This window comes from Besnoitia besnoiti, chromosome I (genome assembly GCF_002563875.1).
Source record: "Besnoitia besnoiti strain Bb-Ger1 chromosome I, whole genome shotgun sequence".
Taxonomy (NCBI): Eukaryota; Apicomplexa; class Conoidasida; order Eucoccidiorida; family Sarcocystidae; genus Besnoitia; species Besnoitia besnoiti.
This window is the reverse complement of record NC_042356.1, coordinates 7,068,387-7,086,626: the sequence shown is the minus strand read 5'-3', so window position 1 is coordinate 7,086,626 and position 18,240 is coordinate 7,068,387. Positions and strand designations below refer to the sequence as shown.

General features: G+C 53.6%; 2 protein-coding genes across 2 annotated transcripts; one reads left to right on the top strand and one right to left on the bottom strand.

The window, feature by feature from the left end:
- Positions 1-888: 888 nt before the first annotated feature.
- BESB_009930 (tubulin/FtsZ family, GTPase domain-containing protein) lies at positions 889-4,305 on the top strand (the record flags this gene model as incomplete). The annotated part of the gene is made up of 6 exons (XM_029359747.1): positions 889-1,082; positions 1,515-1,723; positions 2,162-2,470; positions 2,831-3,080; positions 3,424-3,684; positions 4,047-4,305. The coding sequence occupies 6 exons, from the start codon at positions 889-891 to the stop codon at positions 4,303-4,305; spliced, it is 1,482 nt and encodes a 493-aa protein (XP_029222660.1).
- A 2,035-nt stretch (positions 4,306-6,340) lies between these two features.
- BESB_009920 (SCP family extracellular subfamily protein) lies at positions 6,341-10,758 on the bottom strand (the record flags this gene model as incomplete). Its single annotated transcript, XM_029359746.1, has 12 exons — positions 6,341-6,513; positions 6,760-6,971; positions 7,385-7,497; positions 7,766-7,923; positions 8,052-8,075; positions 8,189-8,369; positions 8,731-8,846; positions 9,149-9,298; positions 9,395-9,616; positions 9,970-10,167; positions 10,489-10,599; positions 10,683-10,758. The coding sequence occupies 12 exons, from the start codon at positions 10,756-10,758 to the stop codon at positions 6,341-6,343; spliced, it is 1,734 nt and encodes a 577-aa protein (XP_029222659.1).
- Positions 10,759-18,240: the final 7,482 nt, after the last annotated feature.

Sequence of the window (18,240 nt, the reverse complement as noted above, 5' to 3'; positions counted from 1 at the left end):
CCTGTATTTCGTCCACCCCCCACCTTGTGTGCAGTCGTTTCCATCTCTCTTCCGATTGCAACGCCAAAGCGGATGAGCGTTGTGTCTTGTTGCCCATTTTTGCTACTGTGCACGGCGACATCAGGTGCAGGGACGCCTCGGAAGGCGCCGCAGTCTGGCAAATCGTGGCCGTCTCCTTTCTAGCGCGCTCCCGTGAGGGCCGCGCTGTCCAAGCTGTCCCACGATTGCGGGTATGAAGCAGCAGCGGCAGCTACACAGTGGACTATCGCAGTCCGGCTGTATTTATTCTGGCAGTTTATCTGGTTTCGTCGATATTTTTCCGCGTGTCTCCGATACCACACTTTTATCAGCTCGAGTGAGCAACTCGAAAGAATCGAGAGCTCGCCGAGGCGGGCGAAGCAGTGTCTCTGCGAGTGAGTCGGGCCGCGCCCGTGAATCCATCAGCCGTCCAATATTGGTGAACGCCTAGCAGTTTCAAAGAAGGCTTCAGCCTGGGTTGGTTTTTTGTTGGTACGCTTCCACCCGGTTCTCCTTCTGCATGTGGCGGCTGCGACCGTCCCTCCCACGACGGTAGCGACGACGGTTCGCACTGCCAGCAGCCTTGCTGTACACACATTTCCAGGACTAGCAGCCTGTCACGGCTCTGTAAGGCGCTCTTTTTCTGATTTACTCACGCGGGTCTTCGAACTCGACGAAGGCAGTTATGCTTTTTTTGCGCCTGACGTGCCGCTCTGAATCTCTTCTCGCTCAGTAGTCTCACTGACGACGAGGATCGCGGCGGCGCGCGGGCGAAGGTACTTCTTGCCCCAAAATTCCCGCTTAGCCTGATTGAAAGGCAGATTGGTCAGGATCCATCTTTTCCTTCTTTCAGAAAAGCTGCCCTCAACAATGCCGCGAGAGGTTATCACAGTACAGTGCGGCCAGGCGGGAGAGCAGCTGGGTTCCACTTTTTGGGAGCTGCTCCTAGCTGAACATGGCTTGACGTACGAGGGTGGCATCGGCGACCACAATGTGCCTGACGGCTGTCAAAACAATGTCGACTGTTTCTTCTATGAGGCACACACGGGACGGAGGGTTCCAAGGTAAACACCATTTCAAAAGGACAGGAGGAAACGGCAGCATGTCTGACGAGGGCCTCCTCCATAGGCATGCGGAAGCGCCGCGTGCGTCGTTGCCTGCTTACGCCCCAGCACATTCTCATCTCACAGCTCTCACAGAATGACAGGTGGAAACGCACGGAGCAGGTGTGCATCGTCCAATATGAATCGGCCCTCTCTGTTTAGGGCGGTCTTGACTGATAGACGCCTCAGGCATATCACCATTCAGGGTGTTTTCGTATTGCAAGCGAGCACGACAAGCTGCCGCAGAAGTCTTGTACTCGTCCCAGAACAGCTCAGCAGTAACAAGACTACAAAGGCGAATGTGGAAGCACCACGTTAGTCTCGTGATACGAAGACGTCGCTCCTCCAATCAACCGCCGCTGATCCCACTCACTCTGGAATTCATGCGTTCAGGAGCGCGATGATTGACCTCGATACTGCCGTACAGAGTACAATTGACAGGAGCCCCATGCGGCACTTATTCGATTACACCTATTTTGTCTCCAACAAAGAAGACGCCTCGAGCAATTACGCTCGCGGGTACATTGGTGTCGGCAGGGCGGTAATGCGGGAGACAAACGAGGCCATTCGTCGGCAGGCAGAGATGTGTGACTCACTTCAATGTGAGTACCAAACTGGGGAAAGCTGGCAGCGTCCCCTGACCGCCCAGGCTGCTCCTACAAGCGGGTTTTATGCAATACGGGTGGCTGTGAGCGCCGGGCTCACGTGGCCTGAGTGTAGCTCTTCACAGCGTCTATTCAAATTGTGCTTTTCTCGCGTTCCACTCCTGCCTGGTCCAGCCAGAGGGAGGTAGCCGGGAGACGAGGGCTAGACACTTGCTAGGACGTTTTTTTCGTGAGGTCTTGAATCTGTGCTTAGAGTCTTCCCGTGCTTGACAGCACCTGGATGTCTGCCTTGAACGCGACTTTCGGAGAAACAGAGAGGACGACTGTATTCATTCGTGCGAGCACTGCGTTTTCTGCTTTCTGGAGTGATTTTTTCGGCAAAAAATTTTGCCATGCACCTAGTGTTTCATATTATGTTTTTTCGTGTCCACTCAGGTTTTTTCTTATGCCGATCGTTAGGCGGTGGCACAGGATCAGGCTTGGGGTCGCTTGTCCTGGAGAGCATTGCGGATGAGTTTGGAAAAAAGTATCTGCTGGACACTGTTGTCTGGCCTTCTGAATCCCAGACGTCTAGCGTCGTAGAGCCGTATAACGCCATGCTCGCGGTCCCCGCTATGAGCTCGCACTCTTCCGCTGCCCTACTTTTTGATAATGCGGCTCTTTTCGGAGTATGTCGAAACCTGCTGAATGTCGAAGCTGTGTTTTACACAAATCTGAACCAGCTCGTCGCTCAGGTGCTCTCAGGTAAGACGATGAGCTTTGCCGAGTTTTTGGGGCGTTCTCACCAGCGAAGAGGCCGGTTATGTGGCTGTATCGTCTCTCAGGAGTAGACCGACGCTGCCGGATATCCTGGTCTTGATCAGTAGACGCTAGACGGTACATTCGCCTAACACGTGGCTGCGCACGGCATCGCGTCCCGCGCGGCGTCTCGCGGCAAGCGAGGCCTCTACACACGTGACGCGAGATTATAGCGCTCAGCAGCCCTGACTTTTTGTGGAGGCGTATGGCATGGTATTGCGAAATGCCTCAAACATCCCAGCCTTGTTTTCTGGTGCGTGAGTTGCGACCTGCTATTGCCCTCACGTGTGTGTTCCACTGGCGCAGCTGTCACTCTGTCAACGCGTTTCGAGGGCTCGCTAAACAGTACCGTGGAGCAGACGCTTGTAAACACGGTTCCGTACCCGGAGGTGAATTTCCTGACAGCATCTCTCGCGCCCTTGGCAAATCGGCGAAGATACCGCTACGAGCGAGCCTCTACTAAAGACATCACCATGGAGTCCTTCCTACCTTCACGATGTCTGGCGGAGGTCAACTGCGCCGAAGGTCGTTTTATTGCCTGCCATCTTATGTACCGGTGAGAGACCCTGAAAGCGCGAAACTTCGGCTATGAGTGCATTGGCAACCCAGTTTGGAACGCTCTGAGCGGATACTTTCAAAATACAGAAGGGCGTCTGGCGTCTGAGACACTCTCCGTAGCGTGTCGCTGCGCCACTCCTTTGGTGATACAAGTGGCCTTTCATCAACTGAAAACCGCACCACCTGCCCCGTTGAGGTCTCTCCTTCCCAGTTTACATGGTTGTCTTCACCTTTCCGTTGCCCACACCGTTCTGGATAGCGACCTCAACGTTGTGCTGCCAGATGTGCTGCCTGTGAGCGTGTTTTTGTCATGAGGCCTGCCATGCTGTCTGTGGACGCAGAGGTGACGTCACGCCGCGAGATGTGCAAGAGGGAATCGTCGCCGCAAAAAACAGTCGGGCTGTGCGATTCGTCGACTGGATGCCTACTGGGTTCAAATGCAGCCTGAACAACCGTCTGTTGTGCGTCAGTCGGGATTCTGAGCTCGCTCCTGCCTTCCAGTCGTGTTGTATGTTCGCGAACAACACTGCCGTCACATCAGTTCTTGAGCGGACTCTTGGCAACGCTCGCAAGATGTTTAGCAAACGGGCATTTGTTAACTGGTGAGCAGAACGAGGAAGGACCGATATGACAGCTGGCTTGACGGATTTTATGTTGCCCTTTAGTTGATTGAGCACCCAGTACGGCCTGCCTTTATTGGCAGTTAAGTGCAATGCATACGAACGCTTATCCAAACACTGATACGGGAGGTAGTAGCGAAAGACAGACGTGGAAACGCGGGCACGAATGGGGCAGACTCGGGAGCAGTAGTGGAGAAAACCTGCGCGTGCCTGACTCGCGTAAGAGCCTGGCAGAGAGGCGGGAATACACGTTCTTGCGCGCCGTGTGTCTACGTCTCTCGTGTCGCACGTTTTCTGTGTCCAGTTGCTGAGGTCTCTGCCGTGGTGGTACTCAATGTGTGTAGGTTTGTAGCAGAGGGCCTTGAAGAAGGAGAGTTTTCGGAAGCAGACGAGCGGCTTCAACAAAAAATCAACGACTATAATGAGAGCGTGGCCGATGTCGAGTACTACTACAAGTACGCAGAGCCTGTGAAGAAGGAGCGTGAGGAGGAGACGCCGCAATCAACGCCGACAACGGCGCCGTCGTCTCCGACTTTCGGAGACAAACGAGATAGCGATGCAGAGGAAAAGCTCGCAAGCGTAGTGGCTGCGCTTGCTGGCTGAGGACAGGAGCGGACGTATGGATGCCTGGACAGCAACTGAGCACGCGGATGATTCGCGGTTCATGGTCCTTGCCACCTGAGGTAATGAAGCGCCGACGACGAGGAGCCTAAGGAAAGGCGTCGCTGTCCCGCAAGCGCTGCATGACAGCATACCGCTTAGGTCGGAGAGCGCTCAAAGCGACCAGTCACCCCGAAGAACAAAAGGGCGGTGCAGCGGAAGCCTGCCACAGCAACTTCTGGCATAATATGTTGCAAATTGAAATGCAGTGAATGACGGTCCACCAGTGGGGGAAGCTTTAGAAAACAGCCACGATCAGGCTAGACTCCAGCGGCGCTACTCACTGGTGGGTGAAACCTGTGGTCATTTGTTCCCGTAAGATTGTACTCATATATTCGTGCAGTCGAGCAGGTCGCGGTGGCAGACAGTTTTTTGTTGATGGCTGTCGCTGACAGTCAGTCCCTGGTCTCTCGCTGGTCTTGTGGGTATGCCGGTGGTAGTCTCTGTAGGGAGCGAGTCGTATCCAAGGCAGCCTGACGTCCACCGTTGTCTTCTATTGACGCGTCGGTGAGACACTGTCCCCCGCGCGACCCTATATCTTGTCATATCAGCGCGCTGGTACATTGGCAGTCTCAATATCGTGATCCTGTCCGACTGGTGATCTCGTTGCCCGAGTATGTCAACGAGCGCGCTCGGATGGCCAGGGATCTGTGTGCGGTTGGCATAGAGTTAGGACTCTGTAAGCCGCGGCGGAGAAGCGTCTCTCCCTCGCATGCCTATCAATCTAATATCAGCTTTACTTACACGCCAGGGCATCTAAGCGGCGGCGCCGCCCGGAACAGAGAGACATCCCTTGGCACTGCGAGTCGCGTTTTGACATCCTAATGCCATGACTCCCCTGCTTGCGTCCACTTGGAGCACGATAGAATTGGAGTTGCGCGTGCCTCCATTTAGCGTGTGGATACATTCAAAGGTAATACCTCGCTGACTAGCTGGTATCTCGTGAATCATTCGCGTAGAAGTCTTGCTCGGAACCCGAGCATCGTCGACCCCCGGTATGCGAGGTCATGTGATCAGTCCAAGTTTCATTCATCACTAGCACGCTTGCTGCTGCGGAGATCGTTCAGTGCATCAACGAAGCCCCCTCTGTAGATGGAATTCCACCAGTGCGTCGGATACCCAAGCCGGGTGCGGCTCAGCTGGCGCTGCTCTACCCGCTCATGCGGTTGCCTCATGTTACGAGAGGTCTCGCAGGCGTCATCCAAAGGGTCCGCCACTCACGGGGTAGGACTCGCATACAGAGTTTTGGCTACACATAGTCCGAGTGAATCGGTTCCATAGGGCGAGAAAAGGAGCGGCATAACATACTCGATAGCGTTCACTGGCCTATGCCGCGCAGAGAGGTTCTCAGAAGGAGATATTTGGAAAATCCTGTCACCGGACGACTATATGTGCACCAGCAAGCTTGTATAGCGTTGTGCTACACCGGAATATCGCGGGAGAGCAGCACTCTTTCTCTGTCAAAGTAATGACGTATTCTCTTCTATCTCGTCTAACACGAATGGAAGAATGGCACAATCACGGCAGAAATGCTTGCCTGGCCAGCCGCGCTATCACATAGACCCTGAGGGAGTACACCGGAGGACACAGACGGTCACCCTTGTCTGCAGCAGGATTACTTTGCCTCGTTATGTTGCGTTACATCGTTTTAGAAAACATATTCCAGGTTGACATACGCAAACGACTCAAAGCCTTCCACGAGTGAAAGAGGAAGTCAAAGCTGTCTGCATATGCCGCATCTCAAACTCATCACACCTAAGTAGGATGGGCAATCTGCCAGCAAAAGTACTGACCGAAAGCCATTCTTTCCACAGCGCTTGTAGAGCGCCCATTTCCAGAAAGGCGGAACCGGCAAAGATATCCGAAAGCAATCTTTCTGCCTGACCCCAGTAGAAATCTCCCACCCACGAAGTCTACTGGGCATCTGGAGTTCGCCCTCTCTTTCATGGCGGACATGCCAGTGAAGCGGGAAGTCTCATCACAGCTTTTCCTTTGGCTTCTGCCGTTTGAACTGCCGATGCCGTTCTTGGCACTTCTTCTGGCTGGCGTCGTCTTCCTCAGCTTCTGGCAGGAGCGCCGCGCCTGGAAGCTGTCTTTGTAATTTTTCCGCCACAGTCTTGCTGAAAGGGTGGGTCCCAACGATATTGCCAGCTGCGAGGGAGTGACGGAAGCGCACGGTAGCATCAGACGCACGTGGGAAGCTTGTCTGCACACTTACAAGTTAGATTGAAGGCCAGGGCACAACTGTACTGTCGAAAAGCAAGCGTCGAGCCCCTCGTGGGTCAGTGATTAGCACGCGTTGTTCCCGCAGCATAGGTAAGTGGCTTGTGAGGAAGAGCTGGTGCATATTCCTGAGGATGCAGGAAAGTCGGCGAAGCCATCCTGTGAGACACTTACCTGGGCCATAATTGCAGACAATAAGGAACTTCCTGGTGGGGCTGCTGGCCGTACGGCATGACGACTGACAGATTCGATAAGCACAGCCTACGTGTGTTGACAGATCCGCCATCATCTGAGTCATGTGCCCGACCATGACACCCTCGTCGTGGAATTTGTTGTCACACTTTGGAAGTTTGTCTGCAGTACAGGCGTTCCCCACCTTTCCATATCTGATGCGCAGAGCACATGGCATAATGTTCGACGTCCAGTCGATGGGGCCTGGAAGCCGCTACTGTAATTCTGTCTACAGAAAGCTTATAAGAATCAAGACGATGCTGGTCACGGGCCGACTTCCAGGGAGACTCTACCCTCCGTCACTCCTCTCTACTCGCCGTTCTCGTCTCTCTCTGTGATTTTATTGCCACTCGCCTTTTACCGCACGCGCAGACCAGACTAAACATCTTTCCTGTAACGAGCGGGATGGTTAGGTCTTCTACACGAATCTTTCCCTGAGTCACTAGTGTGAGCGGCAGACTTCGGTGTGGCTTTAGCAAGCCTCTCGGGCAGCTTCCCAAACAACAAGCTCCCTTTCTACAAGAAATGATTGTAGTCTTGAGGCCTGTAGGTTTATGTTGTGGCATACCTATAGCACAGAATTTCGCTGAACCAATCCTGCACGACTTTTTGCCACCGAAGATTACCCCCGACGCACTGGACCGCGAGATTCTCGCCAACGTTCTCAAAGCCTTCGACGAGCTGGCGCACCAATAAGCAGCCCACAGTGCCACCACAGGCTTCCAAAAGGGACTCAGTCGATGAGCAACGATCACGGCGGACAGGCGCTGCCTCCCACGCAGCGCATTGCAAATACTACTTGTAAACCACGATGTCTACTGCGCCTGCCTGTATAGGTGTCAACGCTTTGCAGCTACAGTCTTCAGCAGCTCTTGTAGCCTTAGGCGCAGTCTCAAATGTCATACTAGCAGAGTGTAAGCTCAGGCATTCACCGACCTATGCCGCTTACTGCTCGGTGTATTGATGGTGTTGAGTGGTAGAGCTCGCATTCGTGCTCCTCGTTCAGTCTGTCTGCCCAATACTCGGCGAATTTCTTAAGTCGAGGATCAAACTTCAGTAGCGGCACACCATATTTCCCTCGGATTTCGTTGTGCTTTCGAAGCATCCCTGCGAAGAGGGTCACAAGAAGGCTCACAAAAACCTGAACTTACCACTTCTTGGCAGCCTTGAGTTTCCGTTCAGTGATTGCGACCTTGGTTAAATGCGGGTTGGTTTGTCATCTTCCACGAGCTCACCGTCATCGAATTCGTCGTCATTTACTGCGATACGCATACCACAAAGGAACACCGTCAGCAGAAGTATAATGTTCATCGAGGTAGCTCCAGGTGGTCATGCAAGCGGTGCAGATGGATGATTCGGGTCCTGGCCTTACCCGCGCATATGGAGCTCTCCTCGACCAATCCGAATGAGAAGAAGCACTTCCCATCGGACAAAAAGCCTCCCGCTGCGTATCGGCGGTAGCCCTCTCCGCAGTCCGTAGAGAGAGGGCTTCCGTCCAAAGCATACCGGCCTGAGAGCTGTGTGTTGAAGACTGCACATAGGTTTCCTGGCCGCTGAGGATCTGCAAAACATTGACAATCAAAGACGATGGAAATATACGGAACTCGCGCAGCATCCGAAAAACTGTGTAGGGGCATCCATCGATGGCTTCTGACTTCTTGCCGGCGCCAAAAGGAGTCCAAAAAAAATACTACCCTGCACAATAATCAGAACAGGGTCGGAATATCGCTGGTGTATAGGCGATTTTTACCCCACAAGTTCCAGTGCAGCATGGTACCAAGATGGCGGAACGCTCGGTCTACCTAGACTAGTCCTGAGGCGCTACAGCAAGCCTCCGAGGTATCGCGCCCGACACGGGCAAGGACAGGGAAACTGCTCGCAACCACAGTCCAGAGCAAAGACTAGCGCTGCTACCCTACGGGCTCTCATGGGAATGGAATTCGGGAGCAAGCGAGCCAAATCCTCGACATGGGAAGCTGGCATAGACGCGGGCGGCTGCTGTCGAAGCATTTTCCATTTCTGCGATAAATCTGCGACAGCAATATGGAAAGACATGGACGCGAGGTTGTCATCTACAAGTACGCACGTTCGGATCGAGCCAGGTGCCCCTGCTGTAATTGCGCATCGAGAGAGATCCTACATGCCAATGCTGCTTAGATGCAATTTCTCGTCCGACCAATCAAGCTCTTCAATGAGTGAAGTGTAGTTGCTCTGGAGCAAGTGGACGCATTCGTGGGCAACTGCCGCGAGGCAATGGTGAATCGCTGAATATCCATTTGTGTCTGGCAGATCCAGTCAGCTTATTTCCCTGAATGACGCCGTGATTACGTACTCTTGCATTCAGACAGTCCAATGCACTTTTGCTTCTCCGCCTTGACTTCACAGTCGCCGCCATTCTGTCTGACTGAGAAGGAGTATGATGCTCCGAGGCTGCATTCAGCCTGGCAGTCACTGATAGTTGAATCGATTTCTGGGCACTTGGCTGCAGACACGAAAACACAAACCTATTCAGATTCGCTTTTCTGCGTGGTCTTCCTCGGTCAGCATCAGCTAGTGAGGCCCTGAGGTGGCGTCTTACGATTTTTTCGATTTGTTTCAAAGCGGACCGGCTTGAGCTGCTCGAGAGCCTTCTCGGGTACTGCATCCTTCCCAGATCGAAGCTGCTGCTTAAACGCCTCGAAGATTTTCAGTTTATCCGGCGGGAGAGCGATTGGCTTCGGAGGAGTGGGTGCAACCTTGTCTGCGGGTATCTCGGCAGGCTTCTGAAGTCGCGTCAACTCGGGCTGTTCCTGGTTGCTCTCTGACGAAAAGCAAACATGCACATGAACAGCGCCCCGAACTGAGCCTGAGCTGAGGGCTTCTTTCACCTCAAGGTCAACACCACCCCTGTCTTTGCCCCACGGGCAGGGTCATAACTGATGGGAAGCAGTTCCCGGCAAGCCTAGGTTCACTTTCGGCACTCGACAGCGCCGACGTCTCGTTTCCCAACACGCTGCCCTGGTAGTGCACTCTGCCCCAGACTGCTCGGATGGGCCTTGTCGCTGAACGGGGTCCGGGTGTTCGGCCACAGAGACTCTTCTCGCGCTAAAGGAAGCCGAACCACGAATCCCAGTTTGAAACCCTCGTCTGGTTAGAAGACTTGACTCCGCTTACTTCGCTCGCACATCCTCGTCGCCGGCTGGTGCTCGAACCGCGTGACCACAAGAAACCCACTCGCAGAAGGCTCTTGAGTGTAGACGAAACGTGACTTGGTCCCCAAGCCGCATGCTGCCTCAGACAGCTCCTTGTTGTCGAAGTACCTCTTTGACCACTCCGTGGTAAACGCCATCAGTGGCGCATCATTGGTTCCCACTGCGCACGGCATGCAAAGAAAAGCAGTCAATCGGGGCAAACCGGCTAGAATCACGCGTCGCTAGTTAGAGCAACAAGAGAAAAATGTGTGCGACGGCGCAGTCAATGCACGTATCAACTCGGCGTACCGCCACGTGGACAACTGAACGAGGACTCATCCACATCTGTATCAGATCCTCTTTTCTGTGTGAAGCATATTTGTTCGAAGGATTAAAAAGCATGGTGCTAGGGCCGCACGGCCTGCTGAGGCACAGGGCATCACCACCCTCTCACGGGCAATTCTCAGAGAGTGGGACGACTGAGCGAGCGAGAAAGACGTACCTTGCTGCCATTTATCTTCCAGGGGAATCTTTCCTGCAAGGTCAGCGAGGACGCTCTGGGGCATATCTTCTGGTGTCCTAGCATGGAGTAGTTTCCACTTCTTCATGAGATCTAAAAAGAGAACACCATGACGTCTAGAAAGTGGCGTTTTGAGCGACAGAAGACGGAGGATTTGACCGATGCCAACACACCACCTGTTTCCGACAGCAGACGACGGACTTTGTTGCGCAGCGCGGCAACCAGCAGACGACTGGCTACTACAGTCAACATTGGCGCTGAGGGAGTCTACGTCATCTACGTGGGCCGCGGCACCGGGATTCAATCGTGGGGGGAGGAAAAGTGACCGCCGGCGGCGACGGAGAACGAAACGATTAGATGAGAAAGCTTGCATAGAAGTCCTTACGAAAGAAGGCTCACTGTGCCTCTACAGTGAAACTCTGGACGGTAACGCACGCAGACATCATCCTGAGCGGCACGGGTTAGTTGACTTTGACGAACGGGCTCACGAGTTTTCCTGCTTGGTTATTCTACGCCGGGCGGGGTATAAGGTTTATAGCGTCGGTCGGGCCTCAGTAATTCTTATGTGTGTCGAAGGTCATCGCTACCAAGATTCGTCTTACCTGTGCAGTCCGACACCTGGATACACGGCAGCTGTTGCAGCGTACCGCCACATGAATTCTTGCCGACCGGGTGGACAGATAAACGGTATCTTTCTCCTGTGCTGCAGCTTGCGCTGCAGTCGCTCCATGTGGACGTCACCCGCGGGCACGCCGCTGAACACATGTAAAGAACTCGTCTACTACGCGCGCATCATTCTAGGTACTCCAGTATTCTGACTGCAAATAGATTAATTGCACCGTCACGTCATCGTGGTGTAACCAGCTTTGCTACGAGAGAAAATCCCCTGCAGGGTGCTGCAGGCATCGGTCATGCTGCGGGCGTAATTGATAAAAACCTAATCTCAATGCACAACCGTCCGCGTCCTTACGGTTCGTGGATTCGGGCGCTACACTTTCGAGTTTCATTGAATCGATGATTCGTGCAAATCCTGGACCCCGGTTGGTCACCAATTGCTTTTTCCTCGCCTCCAGTCGCTCTTCTGCTGCCGCACGCAAATCTGAATTTGCTGTGTCCACAATCGAACCGACAGCACACCTGCACGTGGGGAGGCTGCTTAGTAGTCGGTGCTGTACTTTTTTGAAGGATGCACGGCAGACCACTGGATCTTTCCGGCAGCAGCTCTTCCACGGGACATTCGGGATTGATGCCCAGAGGCGTCACGGCACCTTCTAACAAACAGCCAACGCGGGCACGGGTCATAGTTGGTTCTAAAGTCACACACCATAGTATGTGGATCGACGGACAGCAGCGCCTGCAAAGCTCGAGGGGACTCCTGTGAAACTCGCGGAACTGCCGGATAGTATCCCAACCCCGGCCGCCCGGCAGCCAATCCGCGATGACAGGAAACTGGCACGCAGTATTAGAATCGCGCTAACTTCACACTCGTGCACTTGAAGGCGAACTCACTTGACGCAGGTGGCGATGATGTCTGCGAATCTGAAGGCGTATTAGGATCATGCTTGGACGCTGCGTCGATGCATCAAAGTTGCTCAGGAGGGACACCGCGAATTGGAGATCCGATGCATAGCGTGTTTGTCGCGTCTGCATTTGACTGGCTTGTGCCTAAAGTCGTACTGCGGCAGTATCGGCGGCTAAGCCTTCTTCGCAGTCCAGGCCACCGCTAAAAAAAGCTCCCCGCTGCTAGATGTCAGATATCCGCTCCAGAAAGCACAGTGGTGAAAGCGTGCTCACTTGGTGCCTCTCGTAATATGCCAGAGGGTCGATTCTCCTGTTTCTGTTCGGACGTCTCTGTCTCGAGGTTAGGTCCTGGTCAAATGCAGAAGATAGACAACTCCATTATTTTTACTAAACTAAGCCAGCAACCAAGCATGGGCCAACCGTTTAACTCAAGTATGTGTTGCTACCTCGTCCATAGTCAGCGTCTCGGAGTTCTCAATTCGAGCGACGGTGGCTAACAGCGAGAAACAGAACTTCCGATAGCGCTTGTGCAATAAACTCTTAGTGTGCGCAGTATCACCCACACGATCATCTGTCACAGTAAAGACTCTCATACTTGGGCTGTTTCTTAGATATGGGGCTGCACCTGATCACCACCGACCCACCCGATATGCAATAACGCACCCGCCGGCTGTTTAGCAGTCGTTGGACGGTGTGTAGGGGTTGGACTCTTGCCTACGTCACAGAAATCACATGCCAGCAACGAGCGTCGTGCTCGTCTTCCACATGTTTGATAGACCCGAAGTGGCTTCTAAAAGCCGTCGTTTATGTCAAAATGCCGTCGGCGGCCCCTCGCGCTATGCCACGCCTCACCAAAACAAAGGGCAACTGTCGGTGAAAGACGCGCCGTCAGAAATAGGGGAGCCCATTCTGAAAGGTTTCATTCGTATCGTCTTAGACGTCGCCCAGACGTACCTATATCTGAGGAGGGCGAAGGAGAATGAAGACTAGCCACGGGCGCCACTGACGAAGTCCTCCGCAGCTTTCCGTCTACGAGTATAATAATCAGCATATGCACACGAGCGACTGCTGAACGAAGCGCTCAGATCACTTAATGCCTCGTTCGGGGCGCAAAGGATGATATCAAGGTCGTATGTTACTCTTGATATCGAGACGCTGAATCACGTGAGTCAAGGTGTGGATCACAACCATCAGGTTTGGATAGACAACTCAGGGTTAAGGTAGGCGATGCTATATTGCAAGGTGATGGTTGCATCACTCGTCAGCGAACGCGGAGCTGCCGGTTCACCACTTTGAGAGCCTGATGTCTCGTTTTCTTACGAGGCAGATGGTTTGTTGGGGAATGCGGAGCGGATGACGGCGTGTCACTATCCGGTTTCTCTTTGCTGAGGGGGGAAGTGCTCCCTACCGCACAAAGTACACAGACAGATATTTGGTGTTCCTGCCAAGCAGTGGCATCATGGAATGGGAACATGTGGCAGGCATTATTACTGTGTACTGGAAGCACGCTGGCTACATCGAGCAATTATTGACCTCGACTCACGCAGCTTAGACTCGCGCGTCAGTGAGACGCCGGCACCGTCGTGTTTCCGAACTCCCACCGCCGTTCTGGAGACCGACGCGCCTGTGGATTCTTTCGAGCCTGTTAATGTTGCAGCAAATCGCAGGTAGGGCAGGGAGGAGCGCCTCGCGCCGATTAGAATGGTGGTCGTCAGCATGTTGCATGTGGTATCCCGTGTTGCTTTGGCACCGCCAGAGTCACACTGTAGTGGTAGAACGCAAATTCTAGCGCTAAGGGCATTTCTGCAGGGGTAATTTCCACCATCTGTTCTGGATCGAGGGGTCACCCGCTACTCCTTTACATTCTCTTTGTATTACTCGGTTTACTGGTGACTGTGTTCCGCGCCGCTGGAATCGGCTGCGTCTATTAAGGATAGTAGCCTCCGCAAACCCACATGAAAGCGTTTTCTCTTCCAACCGAATGCCAGATTGAATCCGGAGAGTGTTGCCTTCCCTCTTGCCAGTTGCCCAAAAGATCGCGTCGGTCGCCGGGCCGCATGCATCTTCGCTTAAAATTTTGTCGCCGCTGAAAAGGGAAGACGGGGCCGTCTCGAAAGAGAAGCCCTCCCCGGAAGGATCTGAGCATGACAGTCAAAAGTACGCTTCCCCTGGCTACACCATCTTGCTCTTTGTGGACAGCCGAGCACCGCGTGTCTGTCACGCACCGCTGCCGAGCGAGCATTCAGATTTGAACAGTGCAGACCAAGTAAGATTAAAAGCGATACGCATAAGCTGTGGTGAGTCCGGAAGCAGTCGACGCAGTCACTTAACAACTGCATCGTCGCTGCCTCAGTCGTCATCAGCGACCCCCCATCGCTTTCAACATATTACGTTACCGCACGACAATCTAGCTTGATTGTGGCCGCATCGTTTAGGGTTCAGGGTTGGAAAACCTTCCCTCCAGACGCACCCCAATGAGTGTGGAGGAGGGGGGGAAGCAAATAAAGTAATGTACGAGGAAGCCGTAACTGCCACGGCTCTCTGCATGGATCGACAACTCAACATCATCATCAGCCACGCACTGCCTGCAATTCTTGCCAACCTCGTTGCCACTTCTCTTCCGATGGGATCTTCCCAGCAAGTTCTCTCAGTATGGCGGATGGAATGTTGCCAGGCTTATGATCCATGAAGACAGCCATTTTGGCCGTGCTACCTGCAAGTAGCCAGAGCAATGCAATCTTTGTCATCGATTTAGTATTTGCTGCCATCAAGAAGTATCTGCAAGGTGGCAATGAAGTAACCGTTGTCCTAATGACGAAGGCTGCTCTGTTCCTGCGGTCTGAGACCTCGTCCTCGACTTACTTCGGCAGCCTTCCAAGGATATGCACGGCATTCGCACGAGGTTCGTCGCACATACGCCTTCTTGTGAGCCGATGTGCAGCATATATTTTGTTCCTTGGCCACATTCATCGGTGCACACGCTCCACGAGGACTTGATCTCAGGACAGCTCGCTAGGACACGGCAGACACAGACATAGAGAAGACGCAAGTGAAAGGCCAGCGTCGCAGGGGACGTGCACGAGTTTCGCGAAGCGTTCGAGTCTCTGAACGCAAATTCTGCCTGAAGAGGGTTAGGTTGCGCGACTCGTCACAAACAACCACCCGTAGTTGTATAGGAGGGGACATGAACATGTCATAGAATGCTTCCGATTTTATGCAGTCGGACACCGTGCTGAACTACATCTTCTTTAGCTCCTGACCCGCATCGGAGCCGTGGACTTGTAGTCTCGCGCTGAGTTGATCCTGACATCCCAGAGTCGGAACCAACACTCCGCGGGAGCAAGGGCATGCGGCAGAGACGATAGCCTGTTTGAGGGACTGTTCGAATTATTTTGTACCACCACAGCGAGTTTCTTACGGTCTTTAGGGTTCTCTTCAAAGCGATCCAGAGTCACCGACCTCTGGACTTGAGCGAGAAGATGACGCGAGCGAGCCTTCACTTCAAGAGCCTCTCTGAGTTTCCTTTCTGCCACTGCTCTGCCCGGCCCACGAGGGGGCCCACTGCCTGAGCGATGAAGTTCCAACAAGAAGAATAAATGACTCGGAGCCTCACCTGTATATGCGACAGTCTCGAGAGAGTCGTATCGTGCCGAGGTCGCGGTGGAGCAAACCCTCATGCATGAATAAATGATCGTGCAATGGGGCCACGGAAACCGTCCAGCTTTCATGGGTAACGTTTGCAATGGCGGCCTACGAAAGAGAGGTAGCTGCAGTGAGCGTGGGGAAAACACTGACCATCGACCGGCCATGTCACATTGATTACCTTGGGTCGAAGATCGAGCTACTTGTTTAAGCGCGGCGGCGGCTGCTGCGCGTCTTGCAGCGAGTGTCCGAACCTGAAAGAGATACCCATTGTCATCATGCAAGGCGCTGAAGCTGCACAGACACTTCACCCGCACTTGAAGATATGCTTCAAGCAATGGAGGAACTTCGTACGCAGAATAAAATGTCGTGCCTAAGTGAAGCCGGCCCTTCACATAGGAGGCCAAACATCGAGGAAGAGCTGTGCCCTGAAGTGGCACGTCTTACTCAGTCCGTCGCAAATGCTTGTTCCCTGTCACTAAAGGAGATTGGATCCCCGTAGTGCGGCAGTGAAGGACTGAGAAACGAGGTGATGAGACGTGCAGGGAGTGCCTGATGACGGAGCAACTGAAAAACCGTGTGTCCTACTGTTGTACGAGGCGGAGATGAGCAGCCATAGTGAAGTATCCACGGCGCCGCCTCCTAACCTGTGCAAAAGATGCCCGCGACACAAGTAAACCGGCTAACTGCTGTCGGGGGGAAAGTAGTCCATCTTGGTCGGTGTCGACTGTGGAGGAGCCCCTCAAATGCGAGCTCAAGCGGGGCATGTTTCCTGACAACGACGATGGCACCGGGTTAACCGGTGACAAGTGCGACGAAGCGGGAAAAGCATCGTGACTGTCGGCCCTCAGGAAGGAAAAAAAGTGCCAGATTGCCGAGAACAAAAGACACAATGACATCCCCATGTTGCGCCTGCGTGTAATGCGAAGAATGGGCGTATCCTCCGCAAACCGCTACCGGCCCGCCGATCTGAGGAAGCTACAGGCTTGTCGCTTGTCTTCATAATATAATTAGGTCCACCGCTGTTGCAGATGGTAGAGTAGAGCTATCCGTGCATGATTAGCATTTGCCGAGTGCAGCGGCACGGCCTGCGGTAGTACGAGAGGAACCAGCTGTTGCTGTACTGAAGACAGGTAACCTGGACGCAGTCGTAAGTGCCATTGGGTCATGCACATCGGCTGGTCATCCTTACTAAAAGACAATGCATCCTGGATTACACTCACTGGATTAGACTGCACTGTCAAATGAAAAGGCATGGACTTATGGTGGTCAGCCTTAAGCGCCGCCTTGCAGTGTCTTGTGGCCAAGAGGCCACGCAGGCGGCTCAGGGCTCGCTGGCTGCAAGCAGTGTCTTCAGTAGGGCGTCGACGCAGGCTGCCGTTGCGCCACGGATGAAAGGAGCACCTCAGCAGCGCGGTCTGAACCCCCGATTCGAAAGTGATTTCCAGACAGACTTATAGAACATTTTCGGCAACTGTGGCGACCACGTCGTCTTCGCGTAGGTTTTTCGGCGGCCAGCCACCTCATACTGGTAGCATGGACTGGAGCCACCACGTAAAGATATCCCCATCTCGCCAAACGTGCGTCCGTGTAGGCAGCTCGCTACGGATGAGCAGCGCTCGAATCGTGTTGCATGAACCGCATTCACCACCCGCCCCCCCCTCCGTTAACCGAGGCGGCGTGGATCCGATTATACAGGCGGCAAACAAATAAGTATAGATGACGCTTCCATGATGCCTTACGTGATGGCATGTCATAGTTGTTGACATGCATGCATTTCCGAAGAGATGTGACATTAAAGCATTGATTTTTCGATCCACTGGTTGACGGCATCCAAACCTTTCTGGCTTTGGAGTCGGATGACATGTGTAAGTCGTACCAGAGTCATAGGGCTGTCATGACGTCAACTAGATGCCATGTTAAACAGAACTAGCGTCAGGGGAAATACTCATCCCCCGTACCGGAATAGGGAGCGCAGTCACCTGTCTCCGATCGAGCGGACACGGAATCTCCAGCCGCTTTTCTCAATGTTCACCGGACGGGCGCCTCCAGCGCCACAGTTTCGGCCCCACCCGTAGAGTCACGCTTGTTGGCTCCTGGTATCGTAGCAGGGCTAAACGTTCTACGTTCATGTTGACCTACTAAATATCATGGGGGCGAAAATAACCGAAAATTAACTCCGTTCATGAGCCGCCTGTGTCCCGCCCTCTCCGCCACAAGGCACTGCATGGCGGGCTCACGGCTGGCCACCATAAGCTCATGCTTTTACCTTTGCCAGTACAGTCTATTTCAGTGAATTTAGTCGGGCACGCATTGTCGTTTAGTAGCAGTGGCCAGTCAATGTGCGTGGGCCAATCGCTCATTCACTATTTAATATGAGCGTAGCAGGTGTAGCCCCGCTACGAGACACAAGCCAACAAGCATCACTCTACGGGTTCTGCTCGCACCCTACTCTTTTATTGCTAGAGACGGTCGAATGTTTTCTGCTACTGGTGGCTGCCGCGATCTCAACGAGCGAGGTGTTCCCGCCGTATGCCAACAGTTCACCACTGAGAAACCCCGCCGACCCAG